The sequence below is a fragment of the Scomber scombrus genome, chromosome 6 (genome assembly GCF_963691925.1).
Source record: "Scomber scombrus chromosome 6, fScoSco1.1, whole genome shotgun sequence".
In the NCBI taxonomy this organism is placed as follows: Eukaryota; Metazoa; Chordata; class Actinopteri; order Scombriformes; family Scombridae; genus Scomber; species Scomber scombrus.
This window is the reverse complement of record NC_084975.1, coordinates 29,683,153-29,710,665: the sequence shown is the minus strand read 5'-3', so window position 1 is coordinate 29,710,665 and position 27,513 is coordinate 29,683,153. Positions and strand designations below refer to the sequence as shown.

Here is a 27,513-nt window from a genome sequence, read left to right as displayed (position 1 = left end):
AAGTTTAAATAACTTAAAAACAAAACAAAGAAAATAGAAATGAAAAAAAAATGTGATGACACAAAGACAGTTTGTGGTTTATTTTTTTGCCTTAATGCCTGCATTAAGAAAATTGAAGGATGGAGTATCAACTAAATAATGGTGTAATGATATAGACAGGGTGACCCATTGTGGTTACTTTCTTACAACTGGAAAAAATGTAGTTTTACAGTCGCTCCCTCACTTCTGTTTCTTAACTTAAGCACTGTTTATTCCCATGAAGGTGATATATTCAGGGGGGAGACCGAGAGCTGTGCCAGTTTTCACACATTTGGCAGATTTCATGAGACCACCCATGAGTGGTGTTATTACTAAGATTTATCTGAGCCATATAGCTATTAACACTTGTGGCAAGCGTAATCTAGCCATTTCACAGACGTGATTTATTAACGCATGACTTCCAGATTCCTTAAAACACACAGAAACCTGAGCACCCCCAGGCTAAAGCATCTCAAACCTGTACCGCTTCTTACTGTCCACGTACATTTCATCTCTCATTGGACTGGTTCATACATAATGCAGTTTCCACTTATATTAATACCGGTAAACCAATATCTGAACATGTAGTTTGCGCCATCGTCTACACCATCTGTATTAAAGATTTAGCATCTTCTTAGAATCATAACCATTCACTGCACATGTACAGTTTGAAAGCTTAGGTAGTAACCTGAACCTCATCTAACCTATTTTTATGAACCCAGAACATACGATCGATGTTCTGTCGCCTTCCTCTATCCTTCCACCCTCAAACACCTTATCCAAACGTCTTTAATGCAACTTCACTACTATCTCATCTGTTGGGACTTTTCAACATTACAATACAATAGCAAACACAGCCCAGACCACAAATATCTACCACTTCTCACAACGAAGGTGCCTTCTCTGACCGATTAAGCATTGAGGTACAACGCCGGCTGACTTTGCAGGATCAGTATTGGTCTTAGAAAATTGGAAAAAAATAAATGATGCTAGCAATGAGAAAGTTGAATTTCTGACCTAATGTGACCTGTGTAGTATCTAAATGTTAGGATAAAATACAATCCTGCATTGTTTCGTTGTTGTTGCACCCTGAGCTCCATGATGTTAAAGAAGCTGTAGAAAACTTTCCAGTTCTTTAGCGTCCTGCAGGCTCTTATCTAACCCTCTCTGGGACCTGTCATCCTGGGGTCCTGTCATCAAACTTATCTTGTTTTCTTTGAGTTGAATTTTTGAAAAAGTTTTAATATCAATCATCATTGTTAGCCACAACAATGCGTCTTTACGACTAAAACCGCATGTAAAGTCAGTTTTCTTAGCTCATGTAAAGCTCATTAAATTCTTAATAAGTAACACTGAGAAGGAAGAAAAACATGAACATGATGAGATTTTCTTGGTTATAATAATTACAATGAAACCGTTGAGTGCATTCAATGTAAAAACACACTGGAAGATGAAATGAGCTTACAATATAAAAAACATTTATGTCGCCTAATGAGTCAATCCACATTCAATGCATTTAACCCAGGAAGTGGATTTTCTTTAAAAATAAGAAATAAAAAAAAATAAAAGGAACATTAATACAAAAAAAAAAGGACACATGTATGACAACAAAAACAAAACTAAAGCAACAAAAAAGTCCTCAAAACTCCCAGTTTTCCGGAGGCAATTTTGTAATTCTCGACTCAACTTTACATGAAATACCACTGCTACAAACTAGTAGATAACAAAGCTGAAAGAGGAACAAAAAAAAAATGAATACATACAGAGATGAGAAGTAATATAAAAAGTAAACATCATGACTTTCACACGAACAAAAACGATAAGGTAACAAAACTTTTCGTTACACTAGTGCTGTAACAGGACAGGGAATAGTATTCTGCATTCAGGCCTCTTACAGTCCCTTCATGATGAGGAATACCTGCGTGATTGATTCAAATGAATGAATAAAAATCGACTAATGGATGTTGTGAGCGTGTTTTTTTTTGGCTGATGTCAATTTGGCTTTGCGATGACGTATGACGTTAGCCTCGAAATCACACATGTATTCCTCATCCAAGCGCTGTAAAGCTCACGATAAATAGGCTGCATAGGGAACATCAAAGAACATAGGTAGGCCTGTGTTTGGTTTTCATGCATATAAAGAAAAATTCATGGACAGCAAGACTGATTGTATCACATAGTGCAAAACCCCTTGGAAGACGTTTGAATTGATCTGTTTTTAATACCCCACCCACCCCACCCTCACCCACAAAAAACACCCAATCATGTCCCCCCCCCCCAATCGCTTCCAGAGCCAAAGATAGCAGAGTTGTCTTTGTCCGTCCTGCCCTCAAGGCTTTTGCTACATTACCTGTGATCTATGATCTCTATTAACCGGATGCTGTTGTGTTGTTGTAAAAGATTAGAATACAGCAAACACTTCTTAAACCTTACAACCAGGTGAAAACTTCTCTCTGGTTGCTCTCCTCCTTCTCCTGCCCACTTTTTTTAAATCGTCTTTTTTCTTTTATTCCCTCCCCCCCGCTCCCTCACTTTCCAGCAAAGTGAACTTTGGTCTCAGAAAACAGCAGGTTTCGGGATGTGAGCAAGGTATAGTAAGGGTTAACAAAGGCATGTTCACAAATGGGCACTGAACAATACAGATTTTTCTTCTTTTTTTTTTTTCATAAACTGTCAACACCTCTTTTGTGGTAATCCTGACTAATAAACCCTGACCATGACCCTGAGCCAAACAAATCTCTCTCTCTCTTCACTGCTCCTTCTGGCTTCCGTCTGTCCTCCTCCACTCCCCCGTTAATCACATCCATACCTCTGTTACTACTTTCAGCATCTTGTATTACTAGAAAATATACTTTTGTTATTTGAATCTACAGCTATCCATCAAATCCTTTATAGACCCGGACAAAAAAAATATGTACCTGCTTGCGAGCATTTGCATGATTTGATATTGACTTTATATTTGAAACAAGAAACAACTTCAACTCTGGATGTGTCACATTTAAATATACTTTTTTTACCCTGCAGGTCTGTTGTGTCCTTAATCCTTTAAATCCTTCTGCTCTAGGGCTTGCTTCACTTTCAATTCAATCAGTTCAGGAAGTTAATTTTTTTTAAATCTACATTCAAATATCTCAAAAATGTTTGGCATGTGGAAATAATCATATCAAACCTGTGAGGACATAATGGATAACAACTGGTCTACAATTGCAGTTTCGGGTGACTTTTTTTTCTTCTTTTTGTCTGATTGTATTGAAAGTGAAAGGACTTCCAGTCCTGGTTTCCTCCTCTTCCTCCTGCCACTGCTCCTCATCCTCCACTCCTCAGCGCATCTTGTGTTCCACGTCAGCGTTGGCCATGTTTGAGCCAGGGCTGGGGTCCTGCTGTCGTCTGGACTGGGGAGAGAGAGGGATGGAATGATGAAAAGAAGGGAGGAGAAAAGAGCAGAGGAGGGAGGAGGGAGGGGAGGGCATTTGAGGGATGGCAAAAAAAGGGATCAGAGAGGGAGAGAGAATAAATTAAGTACAGATTTTCAAATATTTGAAGCCCAGTGGGATTTAGCTAGATCTGTGCAGGGCATTTTATAAATGTCTTTGATGGCTGCTTCACCATTCATTTGTAACTGCTGTATTAACAGTATAAGAGCTGTAATCATGTATACAATCATATATCTATCTTCAGTCGTTTTAAACAGATGCATAAACATAAACATATTTAAAATGGTGAATGATGTCTTGATATGGGTTTAAAGGGGCCCTCCACTGATACTTTTGGTCACTAGTAGTAGTATAGCAGTTAAATGACGTCGTCTTTGACTCTGAATTTCTGAAGTCTGAAAAAATAACTGATGATGTCATCGGTGTGTTTAAAAAATTGGGCTTGACACTAAATACAAACTGGAGGTGTGACGTTTGAAAGAAGTGGCTATTTAGGAGGCAGGGACAACCTAATTAAAGACACTATTGAGTTGCATTATGGGAAATGTAGGATCCAGTGTTTTTTGGAGTTTGACCCACACTAGTGTCTAAAAGTCAGGAAATGCCTCAGCAGTCAGCACCCCAACTTTATGGAAGTGCAACAAGAAATCACCATATTTATTTTTATATGTAACTTTATGATTTAAGATTACAAGATATTATATTGTTTTTTTATAGTGGGTTATAAAGTATTTGTAGTATATTTAGTACTCTGTGTACATATGTACATTTACAACTAAAGAAGACATGATTGTACGTGACTATAGTTATATTATACTGTGTTATGAAGCATCTACTCTGTAAACACTTCATTGGAGCAGTTGTAATTGGTGAAGAAATAAACACTGACACATGGCTTTATATCTGCTTAAAGCAACACCATAGTGTGTTTTGGTGTCTTAGAAACAATTATTAATTGATTATATATGACTTATAAATGATAAATAAGGGCCAGCAAGGACCTAATGAGATTAACTGAACTCAGTTTAGTTCCTGGATTGAAAAAGCTATTCGGCAAGCAGCAGTTCCACAAAGTGTCACTAGAGGAAGCCAGAGAGCTTTATAGTAACACGGCTCTGTGCTGCTGTTTATACATTTACTGATGTTGATATTTTAGTCAAGGTAGCTGGCAGACAGACAAGAAGAAAGGCAGACAGACAGACAGACATGGCAGCGGCAGACATGCAGGCTGTCCGACACAGATAAATACACACACTCACACACACACTCTGGATCATTAGGTCATCATTGGCATGACAAGACTTTTAAACATATTTCATGACTTGCTGTAATGTGTGTATGTGTGTCAGAGTGTGTGTGTGTGTTTGTGAGCCCGTGGCATGACCTGCCCCTGCTGTAAAAAATACTTGTGGTTATATGTTTACACTCAAGTGATAGCTCAGCTGTGAGAAATGGGAAGGGCTAGGGGAGACAGGGGTGAAAAGGGGGGAGAAAGGAGAAGGGGGTGAGGCAGAGAGCAGCGCAGACGGAAATGCAGACAGAGATAGTGAAGGGGTCGCTTAGTTCAACTGGAATGCAGTTTGTGTCATCTCAATGACTCACCATAATAGCAACATACACACAGTCACATGCACACACACATACAGTATGTCATACTACCATTTTACCTCCTCGCAGCCAGACTGACTCCAGTATCTGTCTGCCTCCTCTGGAACTTCAGAATTACTTTCTTTTGGATTCATTCGGCGTCACAATAAATACGTCTCAACTCTTAACCGCCACACGCCAAATCCACCTTTTCTCTGGTACGAAAATTGCATATTTGATGACTCTGCAGCACAGTATCGACACCCACAGCCTACAATTAACGCAAGTGCAGAAAGCAGCAGAAGCTTCGAGGCGAATGAGCATCTCAAACCAACAATTCATGTTGTTTTAGTTTTTTAAAAGATTTTTTTTTTTTTGACATTTTGGCCTTTATTGGACAGTGAAGTGGCAGGCAGGAGACGAGGGAGGAGAAATGGGTAGGGCGTGCAACAAAGGTCCCTTGCCGGGCTTCAACCGGGGATGTTGCAGTTACGTGGGCGCTCCACAGTTGCCTCACTTTTAACATTTTGCATCATTGTAGGTGCAATTTGTGGATACTAGAAAATGAATTATAAAAGGTTGGCATTGAACGTTCCAACTCTGGGATCTTGCAGAATTGTCTTATTAATATTAATGTTATGTTTGTTTTTCTTTAAATAATCTTACCTAGCAGATTTTTTAAAAAAAAGAATAATGAATTCATGCTTGCAAGAAAGACTTAAATTTGACTTTTAAATTTGCATGGGTGTTTGTGCAATAACCAACACCACTTTTAGCTTCATGTGCCAATTTGCTTCCTGTATAAGTCTCTCTAAATTGTATTTTGACAGCCTCACTAGCAAAAACAGCACACTTGTTTCTTTGTCGTTCCCGAATGAATCACATTCAAGGACCTCTTCTACGGCAACAGGAAAAAGCACAAGTGAAACTGATAACATTTAAGATTGGCTCCACTCCAGCAAGTGTTGTACGGCAATTAATGATGTTAAGTAAGCAAATAGTAAAAAAGTAAATAAGTTACGCCTATGTTTGTGTCTGTGGTGACAAAGCTCTGTTTCTTTTTTCTCCTCCTTACTAATTATTAGTATTCATTTCATACTAGGTTGTAGAGCTAAAAAATACATTCAGGTGATAATTCAAATAAATCATTTCAATTTATATAAATCCAACAAATTATATGAAGTCTGTAGAAATGTGAGTGTGAACACAGAGGGCTTTGAGTGTATGAGGTAAAAAAAAAACAAGCTGTTCATAGCCGTGCCTGAAATATCCAGTGTTTTCACTCCGTGCTGTTGCCGCGGCATCAGGGCCTTTAGTGGTGTGTGTGTGTGTGTGTGTGTGTGTGGTGTTTGTGTTTGTAAGAAGGGAGCGGTCTTTGCTAATCGTAAGGGCAGAAGAGCTTTCTCTATTGATCCACACACAGATGGAAGCCTGCTGAGCCGCTATAGGCTGCTTAACCACAACTCAATACTGGAGAAGTGTGTGTGTGTGTGTGTCTTTTTGTGTACGTGTACGTGTGTGTGCGTGTGTGTGTGGCGGCGAACGACAAGCAGATTTGCTGTATCTGCGAGTTTGTGCACATATGCGCCTGAACAGTATGAATGTGTGTGTGATGTGTGTAAGTCAAAGCAGGGGGTCTGATGGCGATCAATACTAATGATATATTAATGCTTTCAGTGCCAGCTCATCATTCACCACCAAATCTCTTTCTGCTGAGCACTTGGAGAAGTGCGTGTGTGTGTGTGTTTGTGTGTGTGTGTGTGTGTGCATTCCTTCTTGATCTATTGCTTCACCATCCATCATTTTGACAGATACCTTCTGGCCTTGACTGACTGGAGCATCACTGCTTTTGGATGAAAAATGTTATATCTGCCAAAATGACAAAGCTTCAGGAATTGAGGGTAAAACAACTTTATATTCAGCGAGCACACGTGTAATAACAAATCAATGGAAACATTTAATTCAAGAGGAAGTGTCGAGTCATCCCCAAGCAACATTTTTTAATGTAATATTTATTAATCATAAAGATCTGTAATTTTGTCTTAAACTGCTGATAACCTATAAAATCTATATTTTTTGGTTTGTGTGAGAGGTTTATGGTTTGAGAAATGTTTCACAGATGTTTTCTCAGATTTAGATTTTAGCTTGATAACCACCACTTGTGATGACTTCAACTTAAATATCATAAATCCTGTGTCAGTCAATCTTGTGTGTGCCCCGGATATGTAAATTACCCAGGAAATGTCCAAATCCATTTTTTTTTTTTACATCATTGTGAATACTGTATGCTGATGTCCTTTCCTGATTGCCTTACTTAATTCTTTCACATTTCAAATATTTTTTTCGTGTCTTCTTCTCTGCCTGACCCTCTGTTCAGGAGAGACTGAAAAGTAGAATACTTTGCAATACAAAAAGAACACTAATTTAGTCCGTCTTGTCTTTATCGTCTATCTGACGGAAAGAAGATGAAAAACTTAACTGTGTTTTTGAATTACATAGACAGGACGGAGAGATAACTGGATGGATGAAAAAGTGGGGAGGCGGAAGGAGAGGTGGAGTTCAGACCACAGAAATGCAGAGGCTGAATCTTTGCAGCTCCTCAGCAATGCTCGTCAGTCACACCCAAAGACCCACTCAGAGCACATCTGCACTGAAACTGCTGTTTCTAAAAACTCTAACATTCAGTTCATATGGACATATATGATAGGAAACTAATTTTGCAACAACTTGTAAAATTATCTGCAAGGCCATCAAAGTATTTCTGTAAATAAATGAAATACTTTAAATTTTTTTTTATATAACTGTATGTATTTCTACTACATCCAACATCAATTTTTCCACAACTTTCTCTGTTTCCTACCCACACTTTACAGAAGTCTCTACTACAAAACGGATACTAAATAGTATACCTATCTACTATGGACACAAATAAAGACCATGTGCTCATGTTTTTCTACATAATACGGATGTAAATGTACAAAATGTTCCAGGCCTCTGTTTATGAATATCAGCCAAACGGCACAAGGCAAGCAAGATTAAAATATATGGATTGTGCAATGTACTGTGTATTTATAGAAAGAAAAAACATGTAGATATTTTAAGATGTCTGGCTTTAGTATAGTTTTCATGTAGTTTGTATAGTCGGACTAGAACGTTTTGAAGAATTGCAACAGGCCCATAATTCATAAATAAAGTCATTAAGAGGAGAAGGGAATCCGCTATAACTGACCTAAAATTCAATCATATCTGGTCTTATTGGTTTAGACAAAGAAGTTAAAAAAAGGGATAATATCTGACAAACTGCCACACACATTTTTGGAAGGAATGGACAGCTTAAATAAACAACAACAACAACAACAAAAAAAGCACATGGCTAGCGGTAGCAGAGAGAAAAACTAATTTAGCTTTTAAAGCTAACAGCAAAAAAAGAATCTGTGAATCCATGAGTAATGACACAGATACACACTAACATATTTCCTCCCACCACATATAATGTTCCAGACTTTAAAGGAATTGTGTGGCATTTTAGGAGGAAGACAGAATACCACTCTCATATCTGTACATGGAGTATGACGCTAGAACCAGCAGACCATTAGCTTAGCTTAGCTTAGCTTAGTTTAGCTTAGCATACAGACTGAAAACAGCTAGCCTGGCTCTATCCAGGTTAAAACACATTTTAAAGCATGTTTAAAACTCACAAATTGACATGTTATGTCTCTTAACTTCCTCGAGTCTTGCTGGCACCACGTGGTTGCCAGGTGCCCAGCGGACACTCCAGGAAGTCGCTGCGACCAGCTGCTGGTCGACAGGAAGTAGCTGAAACACATAACCTTCCACATAATTACCACTTTGTTTTTTGTTTTTAAACTTTCTGTTTGTATATGGATTAAACTAATGAGATGTAATGTATTCATTTGTGAGCTTTAAAAGTGCTGGACTTAAACAGAGCCAAGTATTTCCCAAAACTATTCTGTTAACAACTTCCTACTGTATTGTGGGAATTCACCTTATCCCATTGACTAAACAATACAAAACATACCATCATAGTACACATCTTATGCCTTTTTTCTTATGCTTTGTTCCTGCTGGTGAAAAAGGTGAGTATGATCTAGCAACAAAACTGTCTGTGATGGGACCAGAATATAGCCTAAAGCAATGGGGCACAGTTTACACTTATTATTGCCAAATCTGAATCTTTTTCAGTGCCACATCAAATGCCTTTTAGTTTTTACACACTGTTAAGGGGTGTTTTAGGGGACGGGGATGGTACTTATATTGATTCAGAGGGAGACACAAGGTTTTTCTTTTTCTCTCAGAGCCCCAGGGAAGAAACATGAGATCAGTCAGACGAAAGACGACCTTCAAAAAGAAAAGCCTCTCTTTCTTTTCTTTCTTTCTTTCCTGTCTTTCTGCTCTTTTCATGTGCTGAGTTCCTGCCTTTCTTCTCTAATTTCTGCAGAACCATGTGCTACAAAGCTGTGGTAGGTCTTGATGTGTATATGTGTGTGTGTGTGTGTGTGTGTATGTGTGTGTGTGTGTGTGTGTGTGTGTGTGTGTATGCACGTGCGCTTGTTTCTTCACACTAGCAATGAAATGATCACATATTGCTGCTTCTGTCTCTCACATCATGAAAGCATCAAAACAAACATTATACCGTAGTCATAAAATTCATTAGGAGGTGCATGCACATTCGCACACACATACACTCACACGGTGTAATATACATATACATGTAAATAAAAAAACAAAGACAGCTGAATGCATTAAACAGGTGGACACAGACACAGGTGGACACACACACATGAGCACACGAACACACATGCGCACGCACAGGGTGGTTTAGTGCATGACAGTGTGATAGATGGTGAGAAATGAAGGACACAGACCCTGTTCTTTTCTGCTGGCTGTCTGTCTGTGTGTCATCAGTCCCAGATTTTAGAAACCACAGGGTCCTAAAAAATAAACAATTTCGGGGTTCATTCGTAGGGCGTCAACTGAGGAAGGATGCCATCGATCTCCCCAAAGCCTTGCTGGGAAAGTGAGTTTGTCTCAAGCAATTAAATGTGTTTGGGATGGTTACACGAGTCAAAACTACAGCGTATACAAGTCTGAATTTGGTTTACATATAAGACGTGGCAAACAACACAAACTGTTAATTCAATTTCAGTAAACTCCATACAATTTAAGAACAGATCTTTATTTTGCATCAAGTATAATTTCGTTTATTTTTCAATGATCTGTAGCACAAAGCGAGTAAACTACTTTCCCTTCTGAGGCTTTTGGGACACCTGACAAAATTGAATCAGTCATTCAATATTTCAATAATATCAAACCAAATCAATTATCAAATTAGATTTATTGTCAAACTGATCATGCACTAAACCTATGATTCAAAATTCTACCTGAATAATGAAAAAGAAAAGTAAAAAGCACACAAGCACACAAACACCACCCTAAGCCGCCCCCAAGCACTAAGCAAAAAAAAAAAAAAACAATAACAAAAAAAAACCTACTGGAAATTTGACTTGTGGATATAAAAAACATGGTGTTATAATAAAAGATTATAGCATATTATGTTAATTTCAGATACCAAATATTTCCATAATCCTTATTCTAATTAGGTTTATGAATTTATAAATGTGCAAATTTCCAGTTGGATATATCTAACTTTGCAAAGCCAGCCAATAAACTTGAAATCTCCTGTTTTTTCAAGACATATTGATGTTTTCTACACCTGACTGGATACCAGCGGAGTAATTTGAAAAAACATGGCAGGTGTCCAGGAAACGCCAGCTGCCTCGTAAATTATCCACTGACACCACCGAATGCATAAATTCGAGTCCAGAAGTAGATATGCTGTTTCTAGATTGTAACATTTTTTTTATTTACATTGGTTTCTTTATAGAGTAACTTAATAGTAGCTGAGCATGTTGTTTTTGCTGACTCAGGGTTTGGTCAATACACCGCTGACTCATCACTATTGGGTGCGGTTACAGGTGCACGAAAGCTGACCACACCCAGCAGAGATGATGGTTTTGGTCAGACGTGCAACAGACTCTAAGTGAAACGTTTGCTTTTCAGTTTTGGTGTTAAGTTACTCTGATGTGACAGTTTGCAGGTACAGTTAATGTTACTGATTCATAGCCTTTTTTTTTTCTAGACTAGAATCTTGCAGCAAAATGTGATTGGATGAGATTCAGAGACTGGCTTTGCGAGGTTAGGAAGCAGATATACACGGTCCAGTAACAGTCCCAGGCCCTCTCACCTCTAGATCCTCTCTGTGTGATCGGTCTCTGTCTTCAAAGTCTCTGGTTCTGCGGCGAGCCTCCTCGAACGCTGCCTGGGCCAAAGCATCCTCGTGCTGCACACACACACACACACACACACACACAGAAAGTGAGAGTGTGTTCAGTTTTCTGTCTCTTCCATGACAAAGACGGTCCAAGTTTATGACCAGGTTATATTTCTTCATCCTTAGAGACTGGGGGTTGATTTCAGGAGGTAAAGAGGAAAGAATAACCACAATTGTGGAGTGTCGCTTGTGTGTGTGTGTATGTACAATGTATGTGTGTGTGTGTGTTTGTGTTTATATGCATCATGTCTGTGTGTTGATGTGTGTAGTTGTGTGTTACCTGAGCCCTCTCTTCATCATACTCCAGGAACCCCATCCCATCCAGCCTCTGTAGGTCGATCCAACCTCTCCAGATCACACACACCCCGTTCAAGATCATAGGAGCCTTTAAATGGACCTAGAGAGAGAGAGAGAGAGAGAGAGAGGGAGAGAGAGATTTTTAGAGCTCTAAAACTCAGCATAGACTCAGCCGAAAATCAACATTAGTTCTCTTTAGTTCCCTTGGATTAAAAATCCTCTGATATGAGCAAATATCTGATGTAATCTAATGTTCAGTAACTAATATGGCAGGAAGCTACATGTAAAATAAGCACAATCAACGAAAGACTAAAAGATTGCAGTCTGACGCTTATCCACAATCATACATGGATCACTTTGGTCATATTATTGTCCACTGTTACATTAGCCCAAGGAGGAGCTTAATATGCAGTTTAATATGACGTGGATTTTCATAAAGTAATTATAATTCCTAAATCAGAAACCGTCAGCTGTTTTTCTCCGAAATAATGAAAAGCTCTGTGTTTGGGAAGTGGGGGCTTTTTCCTGCCTCCCTCCCTCCTTCCACTCTGAATGCTGTGAAAGAGAAAAACCACCAACTACGTCAAAAACCTCTCCAGCACAATTGAGTGTTGGACCAGTAAATCACACACACACACACACACACGCATTCATTTACATACGTGTGTCAGTCGAGGTTAGTGAGTCTACTTGTGTGTGTGTGTGTGTGTGTGTGTGTTTGCTACTGTAGGCTGTTTAGATTGTGAATTAAACTGAGTGAAACAGTCATCAAAAGCAAATATCATATGCATGAGAGATGTCACTTTTGTAAGTGTGTGTGTTTGTTTTACGATCATTGCCAAGGGTCCGTACTTTATTCAATGGCCTTATTCACACACTGGCAGCTAATATATAACTTTGTGGTCTTCTAGGAAAATGACACTGGCATAATAATAACAAAAAAAGTACATGAGTGTGAGCTAAACAACCCCAGTGAGCTCCTCGTACAATAACGGAGTACGTCAGTCTTTTTTGACCTTGTGTCGTGTGTATTTTGTCTGGGAGAGCAAGACAGCGGGAGAAAGAGCAGAGATAATAAGGGACTTACGGTAGAAGTGTTTACTTATATCTTAATAACCCTCTTCTCTTCGTCATGTACACTAAGCAGCACAATAAGCCAGCTGTAGACATAAGACAGTCTGCAGCATCAGAGGAGGTCAGGCTTTGTCTCTTTCATGAATCCTGGTTAGGTTACATGGCTGTGGCTCTGTGCCAAGAGGCCAGAAATGCAACCACCAAATATGTGTGTGTGTGTGTGTGTGTGTGTGTGTGTGTGTGTGTGTGTGTGTGTGTGTGTGTGTGTGTGTGTCTGTGCGTGTGCCTGTGTGTGTTTATTACCCTGAGGTGAGGGAATGTGCATTACAGAACCTATCCCCTGTTTAGATGTGCCTCTCTGTCTCAGCTACATTGAAAATGTTGCGGCGTGAACTCTTTCTCAACATTTGGCAATACAAATATTTTGTTAAGGGGAAAAGATTATATTGTTTCTGATGTCAATCAAAGGCACAACACACAATGAGTTAGCCTCTGGAGTTGCATTTGACTCTCTGGAGCTATTTAAGTAACAGTTCTGCCTTTTAACGGGTTCAAAATACATACAGTGTTCATCAAGTGACCTCCAAACAGTTTGTGGCGACAAATGTCTGTCTTAAAACATCCGTGTGCTAATTTATAGCATTTTTTTTGCCTTCAAAATATATCTCAATTAACTTTAAAGCTGCTATAATCAATACTTTTATATTGACAGTGGATCACATGACTACTTGGATCTTTAGTATTGTTCCACAGTTACATTGCATCAGTTCAGCTCCATGACTCAGCACGGTCTGCTAGCATGAGGCTAACGGAGAACAGAACATGGCGACATGGCAAGAACATGACTACATGTCATGTTAATCTGACATCTGGGCTGCAGTTACACGACCACCGTTTAGCTGTTAGCTTGCCTGCTAACTGGTAGCACTAGCTTCTGCCATGGCGCCAGCTAGCGTGATGTCAGCTCTGGTGTACTGTGTTTGGCAAACTATCAACGCTTCTACACAACATCAAGTGTTTGCTGTTCAGCTGTAAAATTAGTTTGGTTTTACTGTTTCACTGCAATATCCAGTCCAAATAAACAGCCATTACTTTTTAACACCTGCTCCTGTTTATTTATGGACTTGTTTGTGTTTAAATGTCATTTTATGAGTTTTTGTGTTGTTTGTGAGCCCCTAACCTCAGACACATTTCTGTCATTATGTAATAGACAATGTTTTTTTTTAGTCTTAAGCACTGTTCAGTAACTTGTAAAATAATAAACCAATATGAACAATAATCGTGATAAGATCGTGATCGTGATCCTACCTAAAAAAAAAAATCATGATATGATATTTTTGCCATATCGCCCACCCTTACCTTGTGTTTGAAACAGATCGCGTTACAGAGTTTTCGGCCACAGGAGGCAGCTGTTTTCAGACAAAAAGCTCTCAAAATCTACTGTGCACTACCTGCCTGTCACCAACAGACAAAGTTAGCAACTAGCTGGCAAACATAGTGGAGTATTTAGCAGGTAAAGAGCCAGATACATTCGTCAGGTGGACAAACATACTACAAAAGATGTATAAATAGGTTATGTTTGATAGATAATATGTCAGCGTCAGTGTTCTTAGCTTGTTTCTGCTGCCCCCAAGTGGCCACAAATTCAATGAATGCAGGTTTAATACTGAAAAGGCTCACTTTGCTTTGACTTACCCATGAAATAATTTGCATAATGTCAAATTGAGAGAAGCGTGAACAAATTTGCACAGGCTTTCAAGGAGAGCTGTCTGAATGTGTCTTACAGCTAAATGTGATAAAGGAGCCGATAATGTAATAAGCGATTAAGCCGGAATCTAATCTGCATGTTTTTTTTTTCTTTCTTTTTCTTTGTTTCATTGTCTTCTACTTTCCCACGACATTGTTTTCGACGATGAAGAGACAGTGAGAGGAAGTGAGACGCAGACAGATGGTCTGTTTTTCCCAGAGTAGAATGTTTTACGTGGTATTTTTATCCAAATAAACAAGAATTTAGGAATAAATCAAAAAAATCAAACACTACCCCCCCCGCCTCGACACACACACACACACACACACACACAACTTGATTTTTCTGTGTGACACTGGGCGAGCTCCACGTTCCTGCATTTTTACTCTGGCTATTTTTGGACAGCCTCTCACAGGGACCTCTTTTACCACAGCTACCCACACTGCACCGGGGTTGCAGGGGAGACCGCACCCCAAGAGACTGTGGGTTTTTGTGTTTATTCGAGTGAATGTTTTTCTGTGTGTGTGTGTGTGTGTGTGTGTGTGTGTGTGTGTGTGTGTGTTTTACTGCATGTGTGTGTACATGAGAGAGAAAGAGAGAGAAAGAGAGAGAGGTAGAGAGAAAGAGATGGTCTGCATGGTGCTTTTAAAAGAAAGCTTCATTTGGCTTAACAGGGAAAATGTATGTATGTGTGTGTGTGTGTGTGCGTGTGTGTGTGTGTGTCAGTAAATGGATGTGGGGGTTGACATGGTTCTCTCTCAGAGGAAGTCTGTGGTTGGGCCGTTTCTACATATTTTCCCCTCACACAGACACACACACACACACACACACACACACATGAAGACTGGAGAACTCTCACACGCTGCAGTGCTCTGTGAATAAAAAAAGGAAGCAGGGTAAAATTCAGTGACAATTCAGACTCTCTTTAAAACCAAGTGTAAGTGAGGCCTTGTTGCTGTCTGAGGGGTCCAGGCGGGAAGATGAGTGTTTTGTTTGGATTTGTTTGTATCTGCCAGCAGCACAGATGAGGAGTATTCATTTCACAGCTTTTCTACTTACTTTGCAGATTGAGACAGTACACGAACATTCATTTTTCACACTAAATATCTGAAAATGTGCATGTGCCTATATGAATCCTCCTCACTTGAGAAATTGAGGTTTTCACACTCGATTCTTTCATATCAAAAGTCACACGTCTGCATAACCACTGTTGCTTTTATGTGACATTTTCCCACATGAAATCTGTGTCACATTTTTCTATGCCGTCCTACTTTATGACACCTAATCATGTAAAGACTAGTAGTGCCACATATGCTTTGTTGTACTCTTGTTTCTTGTGTTGCTGTAGAATAACTTAAAAGAAAACCTGAATAAACCAGTGGAGGGACATAACTTTCCATGAGGGACCAAAGGGGTGTCAGTATGACAGTGATGTGAATCGTATGCTTCACAGTCACCAGATCTCAATGCAACGTGAGGAATTTGAAGATGTTAGTCAGCACTGTCCACCCCCGTCATCACAACGCCAGATGCAGGGATTTCTTGAAGCATGGAGCAGAAGTGGAGAATGGATGGCATGGAGCGCTGAAGCTTCTCTCAAAGCTCGAGGTGACACCTTACTATGACAGTTTTTAACCCAACACCTCTACTGAAGAAAAAACATCAACACACTCCAATACGCTCAGCCTTCATCCGGCAAGTCTCCCTCACTGTGTGTGACAGAGAGAGAGAGAGAGAGAGAGAGAGAGGGGTACTGTAGAGTGTGTGACGCAGATGTAGAGGGATGTGTTGGCACTGTGCCTCTCATTCAGCCTAGTGCCAACCATCTAGTCAGCACAACTGCCCAGTGCTCACGCACACACCCACACACACACACACACACACACACACACATATACGTGGACACGGACGTACACAGACACACACACGGAACAGTGCCCACGAGGTGAGTGAACACAATGGGCATCTGTGTTTTCAGCCTCGTGAGTTGTGGCAGTGTGTCTCTCCCACGCACACACACACACACACATGCACAGTCTCACATATATAAACACATTCAAATCATTCAAATAAACAGCTCGGAGACTTAAATATGCAACTTTGAATTCCTCAGTCACCACCACTACTCCCCTCTTTTTTTCTTAAATATGAAGATCGTATATGAGCTTTTCTACTCCACTTCTATTCTATGCTATACGTGTGTATTTTTTCTGTGTGTGTGTGTCTGTGTGTGTGTGTGTGTCTACTGTCTAAGCTGGAGGCACCAACTGATTTAGAGCAGTAATTATGTTATTATCCTGAAGAATGTTACATCAATGACTGTCAGAGCGTCTGGGAGGCTGCGTGTGTCGATTATATTCAAACATTCAACATCTGTGTGTGTGTGTGTGTGTGTGTGTGTGCGTGTGCGTGCACGTATCATTCAGATTATGGATGAGCTCTAGTGACTGGCTGGAAATCTGTGTGTTATTCACTCAATAAACACGTGTGTGTGTGTGTGTGTGTGTGTGTGTGTGTGTGTGTGTGTGTGTGTGTGTCTGAGTCAGAAGCCAGACAGTCAGACAACTCATGTTCTTTCTTCTTCTTCTTTTTAATCTTATAGAAAACCATCTGTAACTTCATCTGATAAAAGATTGCGATATACTTTCAAGTAAAAAAGTGTAAAGTTCAAAAAGAAAGAGAGCGAGCAAACGGCATCGGTGTTGCCGGCAGGACAATTCGAGATCCAAGTATTTTGTACATTAATCATGCCTGATTCATGCTCTCCCCTCCACAGCACTATGACACACATGCACACGCACACACACACACACTGGCACACAGCGGCCCTTTCACAGCCAACAACAAAGACATAACAACTCTATTGAACATGACCTCATGTTGTCTTTTTTGTCAGGAATGAAAGTGGGGGAAGACAGATAGAGAGTTGAGGTATCTACAATTATCAAGCTCTTTTTTTCACTATCTGCATTTCAAAATTAAGACTACACCAACAGCCAAAGTACAGAATCAAACTGAAACTCAACTTCACTGAAACTCTGTGGAACAAACACGGCATTAAACGGTTCATTGTCAAGTATGTGTGTAGATTCATTTGACACATTGTTTTACCCTTTAAGTGATGACACATACAGTATGTGGTTTTAATACAGCATGAAGGCAGAGAAACAACTCTTTCTGGTGGAGCGAGATATCTTTGACACATAATCACCTTCTGATTGATCTTTTTGAATGTTGGAATTGATTATTAATGACAAAGCAGCACACAGGAAATTGTAATATCTCAGATGTGCCAATAACTTTTTGAGTTTGTTTTAAAGAATCTGTCAATACCAACCAACCTGTACTCACACTGTATTAAACGCAGGTTAATCATAAACTCAAAAATGCCATTACATGAAGCAAAACGTAAAAAAAAAATGAATTTAAGATATTTAGAGCTTTAACTTTTAAGCCTCTAAATTGAGATTTTCTGAGACTTTTTTTCTTTTTGAAGGAAGTAGTTGAAAACATTAACAGCAAAAGGGAGAGAGGGAGGGAAAAACACAATGAGATAGAGGAGTGTGAGAATCACTGTGTGTGTGTGTGTGTGTGTGTGTCAGGTGTGACAGCAGCAGGTGGAGATAAAGCACGTTACTGGCCTTCTGTTCCTAATCCCCGAGTGAATACAACCCAACGTCTACTGGTCTATTGTCTGACACACACACACACACCCACACACACACCCACACACACACACACACCCACGCACACACACACACACACCCTCGTCACCTGCTAAGGCAACAGAAGTATAATAGTACGGTACTCTCCGCTGCATGATCACTCTCTCTTCTTCTGCCTTCCCACCCTGTAATTATAGGAGCTGCAAAACAACATGAGACATACACACACACACAACACACCACACCACACACACACACACACATAAATCACTAGACATTCAGTGACAGCCAGGTCATCGAAGTTGGTGTTAAATGTATTGTTGTGTATGCAGTTGAGCCAGATGTGAGAGATGGGTGACGACATGCATAACAAGCTGGATCCGAACTAACAACTTCACATAGTGTGTGTTACCTAAAACATGGTTGACCTTTAGAGATGCCTCCCCCCCTACATACACACACACACACTCCCCCACCTCATTTTTAAAAAATTCAGTGCTTATTCAGTTCACTCCTAAACTGACTCCCAAACAAACAGAACAGAAAGAAAAACCAGCCGCAACAATCGTATCTCATGTTTTTTTTTCATCATCATATCAGTTTCATTTTCAGAATGAAAAGACTGAAAAACCTTTGTCAAGTCATATGTTGTCTGTTACTAATTACGTGTAATATAATAATTGTTCACTGGTTCACCGGCAGTTTTTTAAATTTCCATTGTGGGTTGAGTGAATTGGCCCCAGTCCCATCTGGGTCTCTGCCTGTAGACATATAATATGCATCATTGCCATGCAAAGTCCTCTTGGTGAGCACCGGAGGTCCAAAAAAACCACTGTTTGTTCCTATGGCTTTCATAGGCATGGAAATATCATGCAAATCCACACACGGGCTGTAGATAGAGTTACGAAACCAGAGGAAGGTAGAGACAGACAGAGAGAGAGAGAGAGAGAGAGAGAGAGACAGAGAGATAAATAAGAAGATATATAAATTAACCTTATAATTAACCGTCATACTTCTGTGTTCTCTGATTGTTGAGCAGATTTTGAATATGATTGAGCATGATCAGACCATGCTGGATCAAGTCTGTTAAACTTTTGGGCAGTTGGTGTTGAGATCATACAAATGTGTGGTTTTAAAGGATCCTTATCATTTGTCCAGTCGCTCCACATCATTGCCATTGCTATTTTTTCTGAACTTATTTTATATTTACGCCTGGGATCTGGAGTTAACATCACATGTGTGAATGGGAGAAATAATTATATAAAACAAGACTGGTCTAATGAGATAGTAGCTATTATTTTATAATCCATTTTGTCAGGTTTTGTCAGAAGTTTACTTCCTTATTGAGTTTATGGTGCTCTTTTTTTGATGAATGCCCATTTCTGCATTTCTTACAGGAACATGTGTGAACCACCCAAATCTTGTGTTCTCACAGGATTTGGAGTTGTCTGGTGATGTGACTGTAATCATCAGTCTACCCTTTCGCCCAGTGCATTGTCTCCGTAGTTACTCAGTGGTTGATTATGTGCTCCTTTCTAACTGTAACACTAATAAATCTGGATTTGTTGGTGGAAACAGTCTGTGGTGGATTTGTTCAGTCTTTGTAGGTTTCAGACTACTTTAGGGGAAGAGTGTGGTTTAAACTAAAAGGTCAACACAACCTTTTAAAAATTCAACCAAGACTAAACTGCTTTTGGTTGCCTAAACATGGCCATAAAAAACATGTATCATTCTTTAGTTCCTTGAGGGAGATATTGTTGGAAAACAAGTACAATACGTTGACAGCGAACTGTTTCAGATACGCTCAATAAAAACATGTCTGTGTTATGTTTCCTACAAGACATTAACTGTCTGACCAATTGCATATGATGTCTACAGTGAGTACTTTTATTCTCCTACTATATGCTGAGGTCAACATTCCTTCATATTGTAATATTAAACCCAAATCCAGAAAATAGACCAGGGGGGGAACATAAAAATCATGTTCCTGTCCTTTTGAGGACATTTTCAACTTCATACAGGTTCAAATATTTGCAGACACACAAACACACACATCCAGGTGAGTTGTGTTGCATTCTTCACTCGAGCTCAGCAGACACTTACTGGAAGAGAGGGACTAAGAATAGAGGAATGGAGCTGACACACACATGCTGGATTTCACACCAGACTGACCTCTCGCACTAGTTTTCTATCTGAACCTTGTGTCTCTATCAGTAGTTTTTGTACCTCAAGAACACACAAACACAGCATCTCTCCGCCTTTACCTTTTATGTACAGATGCACTTGGATAGAGATGCACACGAATACAAAGACATGATACCAGCATGAATCAGTAAGAGACACGCACGAAAAGAGCATATAAACAGAGGACCCTGTCTGAATGTGTGCTGCAGTGCATTGTGGGAGTGGGTGTGGTCATTGATCTAAGGCCCGGAGCAGGAAATATGAAACCTTGTGTGAGGAGACGGCGTTGCAAGTGTGTGTGTGTGTGTGTGTGTGTTTTCAGGGAGGAGGTTTTGTAGGACACTAACATCAGCAGGGAGACTCTGAGGAAAGTTCATTTATACTGATTGAAATGAAACAAACTTCATTAAAAAGTATTGAGAAATCAGCGAGGACACATGAGATGTAAAACACAACTGCACAAACATACATACGCATGCACACAAACACACACACACACACACACTCTGTCTGATGTGGAGCAGCAGTAGCAGAGGGAACCAATTAGTGGTCTGGCTTTGATGATGTCACTGACAAGTCACGCACTGATGGCACAGCTTCCGTTCAAAAAGGAAACATAATACCACACACTGTGCGCACAGGCAAACACGCGCACGCACACACACACACACACACACACACAAATGGACTGATGTTAATATGCATGTGACAGAGGAGAATCCTAGCGGCTTCTCCTGATGACTAAATTACAGGGTAACAGAAGTGTCAGGTAAGAAATGACCTTTAGAGGGTTTGTGTGCGTGTGTGTGTGTGTGTGTGTGTGTGTGTGTGTGTGTGTGTGTGTGTGTGTGTGTGTGTGTGTGTGTGTGTGTGTGTGAGAGAGAAAAAGATTACTGGCATGAAAAGCCAAAATGGAATTTAAGTCTAAAGGAAATAAGGAATACAAGGAAATAAAGTACTTTGTAATAATTATTTTTCTTTTTTGTCTACTACAGCATAAATATCATATTTTATATTGTTTGGTTTCATGATTCATGCGTCCTCTTTTGCATTAATTTGGTGGAATACTATTAGGTATCCATTCATTTGATCAGCCAATCAAATCTTACATTAAGGTCTTCAGTCTATCATAGGCAGACGGTCACACTGAGCCTGATTGCATCCTGCTACATGACACAAGAGCCACAGACTCTGAACAACAACCCACATTAGCTTTTCCTGCTAATAGATCAGATAGCTGATTGCTGCTCAGCTGCAGCCTGTTAAACAGCATGTAAACATACCTACAAATTCAACTTTATACCTGTTCGATGTTGGTATGATTCTTACTCTTTGATACCACTGCTAAGAATACACTATCTGTCCAAGAATGGTTAACTAAATGTGGTTACAGTAAATCTCTCTTTATCCCGGAAGCTGCTCACCTTCTCCAAATGGTAAACATAGCGTACAACTCCGACACTCTGAATATGTCCTGTTTTGTTTACCAGAAAAAAAGTTTTAATGTTGTCTTCTAACTTGTTCAGAGGGCCAGGTTTATGAGCTCTAAAAGTTTTTTAAAAGTTAACTTCAATGTGTTAAGAATGTACATTGAAATCGAGAAGTTATTAATGGGTGTTTTTATCAATGACTACGCAATACTGTTTACATCTGTCACAATAGTGGCCAATCGGTTTATTCTAGGTGTGGAGCTGCAGTGCTGCAGAGGTACAATAAAATATTTACACAGTTCACCGACAGCTGTGTCCATATTCGCTGTATTTTCTTTTGACTTTTTGAATCTGAAACGACTTTTGTTCACTATTACAATAGTGGTATTTAATGTGGCATGGTGGACGAAAAACAGAGAGGAATTAAGAGATGAAAGTTGTGTGGGTGAGTTTTTGTGGCATTATAAGGTCAGTATTGAGTATTTTCTTAAACATATTGAAAAGTATTACTTGAAAGATAGAAGACTCTCTCTGGATGGTAAGAGGTGCTCAAAGTAAAAAAAACAAAAAAACAAAAAAAAACTTTACAAATTAAATAAAACACAGAAGAGTTTGACTGTGTTAATGCATATACAGGAAATGATGCAAATACCTAAGTTTGAGAACGCATGAAGGCCCACATGTGCATTTCTAGTTCCTGGTTTTTGTGTTTGAGCTCCTCCCTGACAGCCCACCCTCCTTCATCATGTAGTTGACAGACACTCGTCTGCTTCTCATTTAGTCCCCCCCCCCCCCCCCCCGCCCCCCACGACCACTAATCTCTCTCTGTCCCTTTCTACTTCTTTTCTCTCTGTTTTAGATTGTGTTTACTGTTCATATATTTGTGTGTTTTTTTGTGTGTAGACATTCATATATTTGTGTGTAAGGCTCAGCAATCAGCCTGGCGCCACTATCTCATCAGCATGCGGTAGAAATGAGAAATCACACACACATATGGACACCCACACACACACACACACACACACACACAAATATAGAGAAACAATCTTCAACACTGAAACTTGCACAGTAATTCCTGCGGTTTCAACCTTGTCTAAAGTCACATCCTCAGATATGACTTTTCCACAAGGAAAGGGTCGCTACTGGAGCAAGTTTCCAGTTTCCAACCAGATCTCATCCTGCTCCAAGCGCTTTCATGACCAAAAAAATTGTTTGCGGCTGGCAAAATCAGCTCTGTTGAATCCTCTTCTCCCCTGACACTTTAGTTCAAATGTAATAAGAGCATAATGGAAATGAGCAGTAACTGTTGCTGAGCTGCTGTCATGTTAATCAGTTTAACATGTTTCACCAAAAGCACTCCACGCTCAACTACACTCTGAGCTTATTTGGTTCCCTGTTGGCTTAAAAACTTCACGGTTCAAATCAGGCACATAAGAGAGACTGGTACCTTTGTTTTATTTTATTTTTTAAAAAGTATGACAGATACACTACAGCATCCCTGCTTCTGGAGGAAGTATATTACATTTTCAGACGCATATTAGAGTTGATTAGGCAAGCTGGAGGGATAAAGTGCAGTTCAGGAAGGAAGGAAGGAAGGAAAGTCCAGTATCTGTTTTACCTAAAGGAAACAAGAAGCTCAGCAGCTTCACACAAAGGAAACCACAAACAAAACTCGATAGATGACAACTCGTGAATGAATGGAGGGAAAGAGTGTTTAAATACACATTCATAATGGTGACAGATCAAAGACTAAATGAACAAGTGAATGCAAAAAACCTTTTTACCAACCAAGAGGAAGGAACGCTGAGTTCATTTCAATGTCACAAAGAGCAAACCTTTACAGGAAAATGCATCTCAGTGATGACAAATGTGATGTGCTTGGAACAACATAAAAAAAAGCACAGTATGTAAGGCTACAGTCTCCGCTTTAGAAAACTGTCCTGAAAGATAAAAAAATTGCCTTAAAATTGTTACAGAGATGAATATAGCATACATTGTACATCTACAAGAACACTGCTGTCAAAATGTGGTTGTCATTTGCATCTTGTCCTTGTCACATTTTTAACACCCATCTGTTAAATGTGATCACTTTAGTGCTTACCGCACTGACAACCATGTTTTGATATGTGTGTGATAATATGACCAGCTGTTAATAGGCATGTGCTAATCTTCCTTGTAATTAATAATTCAATTAATTAATAATATAGTCAGGATGGATGCGGAGGATGTAGGACTTCACACATCTGCTTATTTATAAAATTTGTCTGTATTTATTGGATTATTTGTGATGTAAAACTGTGATGTAAATGAACCTTGTTAAATCTTTGTAATTTTAGTCAGGACGATGATGGAAGTCATCCTAAGATTAAACCTCTTAAACCTCACTGACTTATGCTAAGCAGCCAAACATCGCTCAGAAAACTGTATTTTGGACAAAGTATCAGAACATTTTGAATAAAGTAAACTTTATTGTGAATAAAGTGTTCTGCTAACTGTATAGGCCTAAGCTAAATATGAAATATATATAAAAAGCAAATTAAAATGTCGCAAAGGCACCTAGAATATCTACATTCTGTCTCAGGCCTCGTTTTGAATAGCGTACTACTCGTAAATTTCCTAGTTTTGATGAAAAGTTGGAAGAATCTGTCAGTGTGGAATAGGATGATTTTTTTTTTTCAAGAACAAAGGAAAACGCTGCATATTGACGGATTAAAAACACGACCTTTCAGACGAAGTTAGCTAGTAGCCGAAACAGATGTTCTTTCTGTTTTCTTTCATTTCTCTATTCTAGTATCACGGGTAGAAAAAAAAAAGTCTTTATCCAGCAATGGCCTCAATTCTAGTCACCAGAATCATGTCTGACTTTTAAGGAATTACACATTATTGTATTATATTTTTTATATTCCAGAGCTAACCAGTCGAGTTCCTGGCGCAAAGGAGCTAACGTGAGCCCGGCTAACTGGATAGACTTTTAAATATTATACATACAGGCACGAGTTATTGTGGGAACCTAGTTTTGAATACTTGTTGTGAATGTCCTAGCTTCGATGAAAAGTTGGAAGAAGCTGATACAGTCGCTGTTGGTTTTGAATCGGATGATTTTTTTTCAAGAACAAAATAAAAAAACTGCATATTGAAAGATTAAAAACATGACCTTTCAGGCAAAGTTAGCTTACTACCCAAAACAGATGTTCTTTCTTTTTTCTTTCATTTCATATCGTGGGTGTAAAAAAAAAATGTGTTTATGACCTAAATTCTAGTCACCAGAATCATGTCTGACTTTTAAGGAATTACACATTATTGTATTATATTTTTATATAGCCAGAGCAAACCGGTCCAGTTCCTGGCACACAGGAGCTAACTAAGCTAAGGAGCTAACGTGAGCCCGGCTAAATGGAGAGACTTTTAAATATAATACATGGCAGCACGAATTACTGTGGGAACCATTCCATTCAGAGTGTTTCAGTTCAGCTACAAAATTGAAACCCTGTAAACTGAACAAACTACAGCAGTCTGCTGTAATTAAAGCTGCTGGTAAACAAGCTGCTGATGCTACAGTTCAAGCCTACAACAGGGTTAATGCTCGCTACCACGTTAGCTGCTAAAATTAACCTTGTGCACAGCTGGCTCCCATTAGCCTGCAACGACACAGAGAGCCTGTACTTCTACTCTTTCTCTGTCTCTCCAACACACACACACACGTACACACACACACACACACACAGAAACACACGCACACACAGACTTGGCTATCCAGTCGCCAAGTTTAACCTGGCTGTGCTACCCTTTTGGTTTGGCACGGTCTGTGTTTGGAAATGAAGGTGGGAGAGAGGGAGGGAGGGAGGACTGGAGGGGGAGAGCGGACAGAGGGGAGGATGGCAGCGAGTGAAGGAGAGGAAGATAAAAGGAAGGAGTGGGGGGGGGGGGGGGGGTGTAAGCAGAAAACACAGGGAATGGAAATAAGGAAGAATGGAGGGATAGAGAGACAGACATGCAGTGTGGATGTTCATATAAATTGCCACAAGAATAACAAACACAGAAAAAGGCAGGGGAGGCTGAAGGAAAGGAAACATGTAGAGAAAATAATACAAAGAAAGAAAGAAAGAGCTCTAGGCTACCAGAATCCAGGTAGCCTGTACTGAATCATAGCTCAGGAGCTGCTGTCTAATCTCTCTCTATTATTCTTCAAGTTATCTTTCTCCTGTGTCATCCCTCAATAAATAAACATGAGCAATATCATTATTATTATTAGCGCTTTACTCACAAAATAACCTATTCTGTGAAGTCATTCATAAAGAAGTAAGAAGGGCAACATGGATCATTTTGTGTTTTTAACAGTTTTAAGTTCTACAGAATATTCTAAAAGCAAGAAAAAGCTTTTGCAAGAGATATAACTAATATCCAAGCATCAGAGATCTGTGTGTATGTGTATGTGTGTGTGTGTGTGTGTGTGTGTGTGTGTGTGTGTGTGTGTGTGTGTGTGTGTGTGTGTGTGTGTGTGTGTGTGTGTGTGTACGTGCACATGTGAGTGTGGAGTTTAGCTGTGACAGTAATTAAGAGAAGTTGCAACGTTCACAAGATCTCTGCCTTGGCCTGTCAGTTGTATTCTACAGGGAGGTCCAGCGGGATCGGGGTGTGTGTGTGTGGGTGTGTGTGTGTGTGGGGGGGGGGGGGGGGGGGGGGGGTTACTTTGGGTGTGTGTGTGTGTGTGTGTGTGTGTGTTTAACTGTATGAACTGCAAGTTGAAATAATACAGAACATACACTCAGTACACAATTAAAGACTGCATAGAGACAGCTGATTGAAGCCTCTCAACAATATTTCTTTTTTTACAGTATATTGCTCTCAGGAAACCACAATTTTGCGCTCGCCTGTCGTTTTTTTTATACACGTGGAATATAAATGAGCATTACATAAAAGTAAAGACCGAAACCTTATACTTGTGTCTTTTGTGGGGAGCACCATAAGAAGAACATTTCAGCAATCTGGAATAACTTATCTGAGTAGCTATGCTGGTACATCATGACTTATGTTTTTCAGTCCAAAAGATTAATATGGATGAAAAGAGCGGACTGTCAGCACGTTTGTCTGGATCCTCAGAGGTGTGTGTGTGTGTGTGTGTGATTGTGAGTTCTTGGCTTCATTTCTTCAGAAGAACTGTGAAACTGCTTTACATTGACAACTCCTGGCCTCATTAAAACTTCATAGATCTGTGAGCACTGTTGAGGTGACAAAGAATTGGGTATCATCTTACACACACACACACACACAGACACACACACACACTCGCTCTCTCTTTCTTTGCCACACACCTACAAACACACTGCATACAGTCTCTTTCTCCCTTTGTCTGACACACACACACACACACACACACACACACACAAACACACACACACACAAAAACACCTGACAAATCAGAAACTTTGCAAAATGTCTGACGCCCATCAACACACACACACACACACACACACACACACACACACACACACACACACACACACACACACTGTTTTTCAACCATCAGTGCACTTGTGTTAAATAATTAACAGTGTGAGATTAGTCTGTCAGCCTTGGGGCATGGAGGTCCATCGATTCCCCAGAATGCATTTTTAATGAGCCGCCAGCCGGCATTCATTTCAGCTGGCCAGAGTCCGTGGAGGGCCCTCTGACACACACACACACACACACACAAACACACCTACAGAGAGTCCAGGCGTAGTGC

At 39.8% G+C, this 27,513-nt stretch overlaps 1 protein-coding gene across 4 annotated transcripts in view; it reads right to left on the bottom strand.

The window, feature by feature from the left end:
- Positions 1-2,575: 2,575 nt before the first annotated feature.
- The window catches only part of cbfb (core-binding factor subunit beta), a 33,155-nt gene continuing 8,217 nt past the window's right edge, over positions 2,576-27,513 (bottom strand). Inside the window, exons 4-7 of one of the 4 annotated variants that reach the window (XM_062421069.1) lie at positions 11,672-11,788; positions 11,305-11,400; positions 9,926-9,991; positions 2,576-3,410 (exon numbers count right to left, since the gene is read on the bottom strand). In XM_062421069.1, coding sequence (XP_062277053.1) covers positions 9,962-9,991; positions 11,305-11,400; positions 11,672-11,788 — 243 coding nt within the window. In that variant the 3' untranslated portion in view covers positions 2,576-3,410; positions 9,926-9,961. The remainder of the gene's footprint in view (positions 3,411-9,925; positions 9,992-11,304; positions 11,401-11,671; positions 11,789-27,513) is intronic. The other 3 variants (XM_062421070.1, XM_062421067.1, XM_062421068.1) reach the window with 3 other exon arrangements.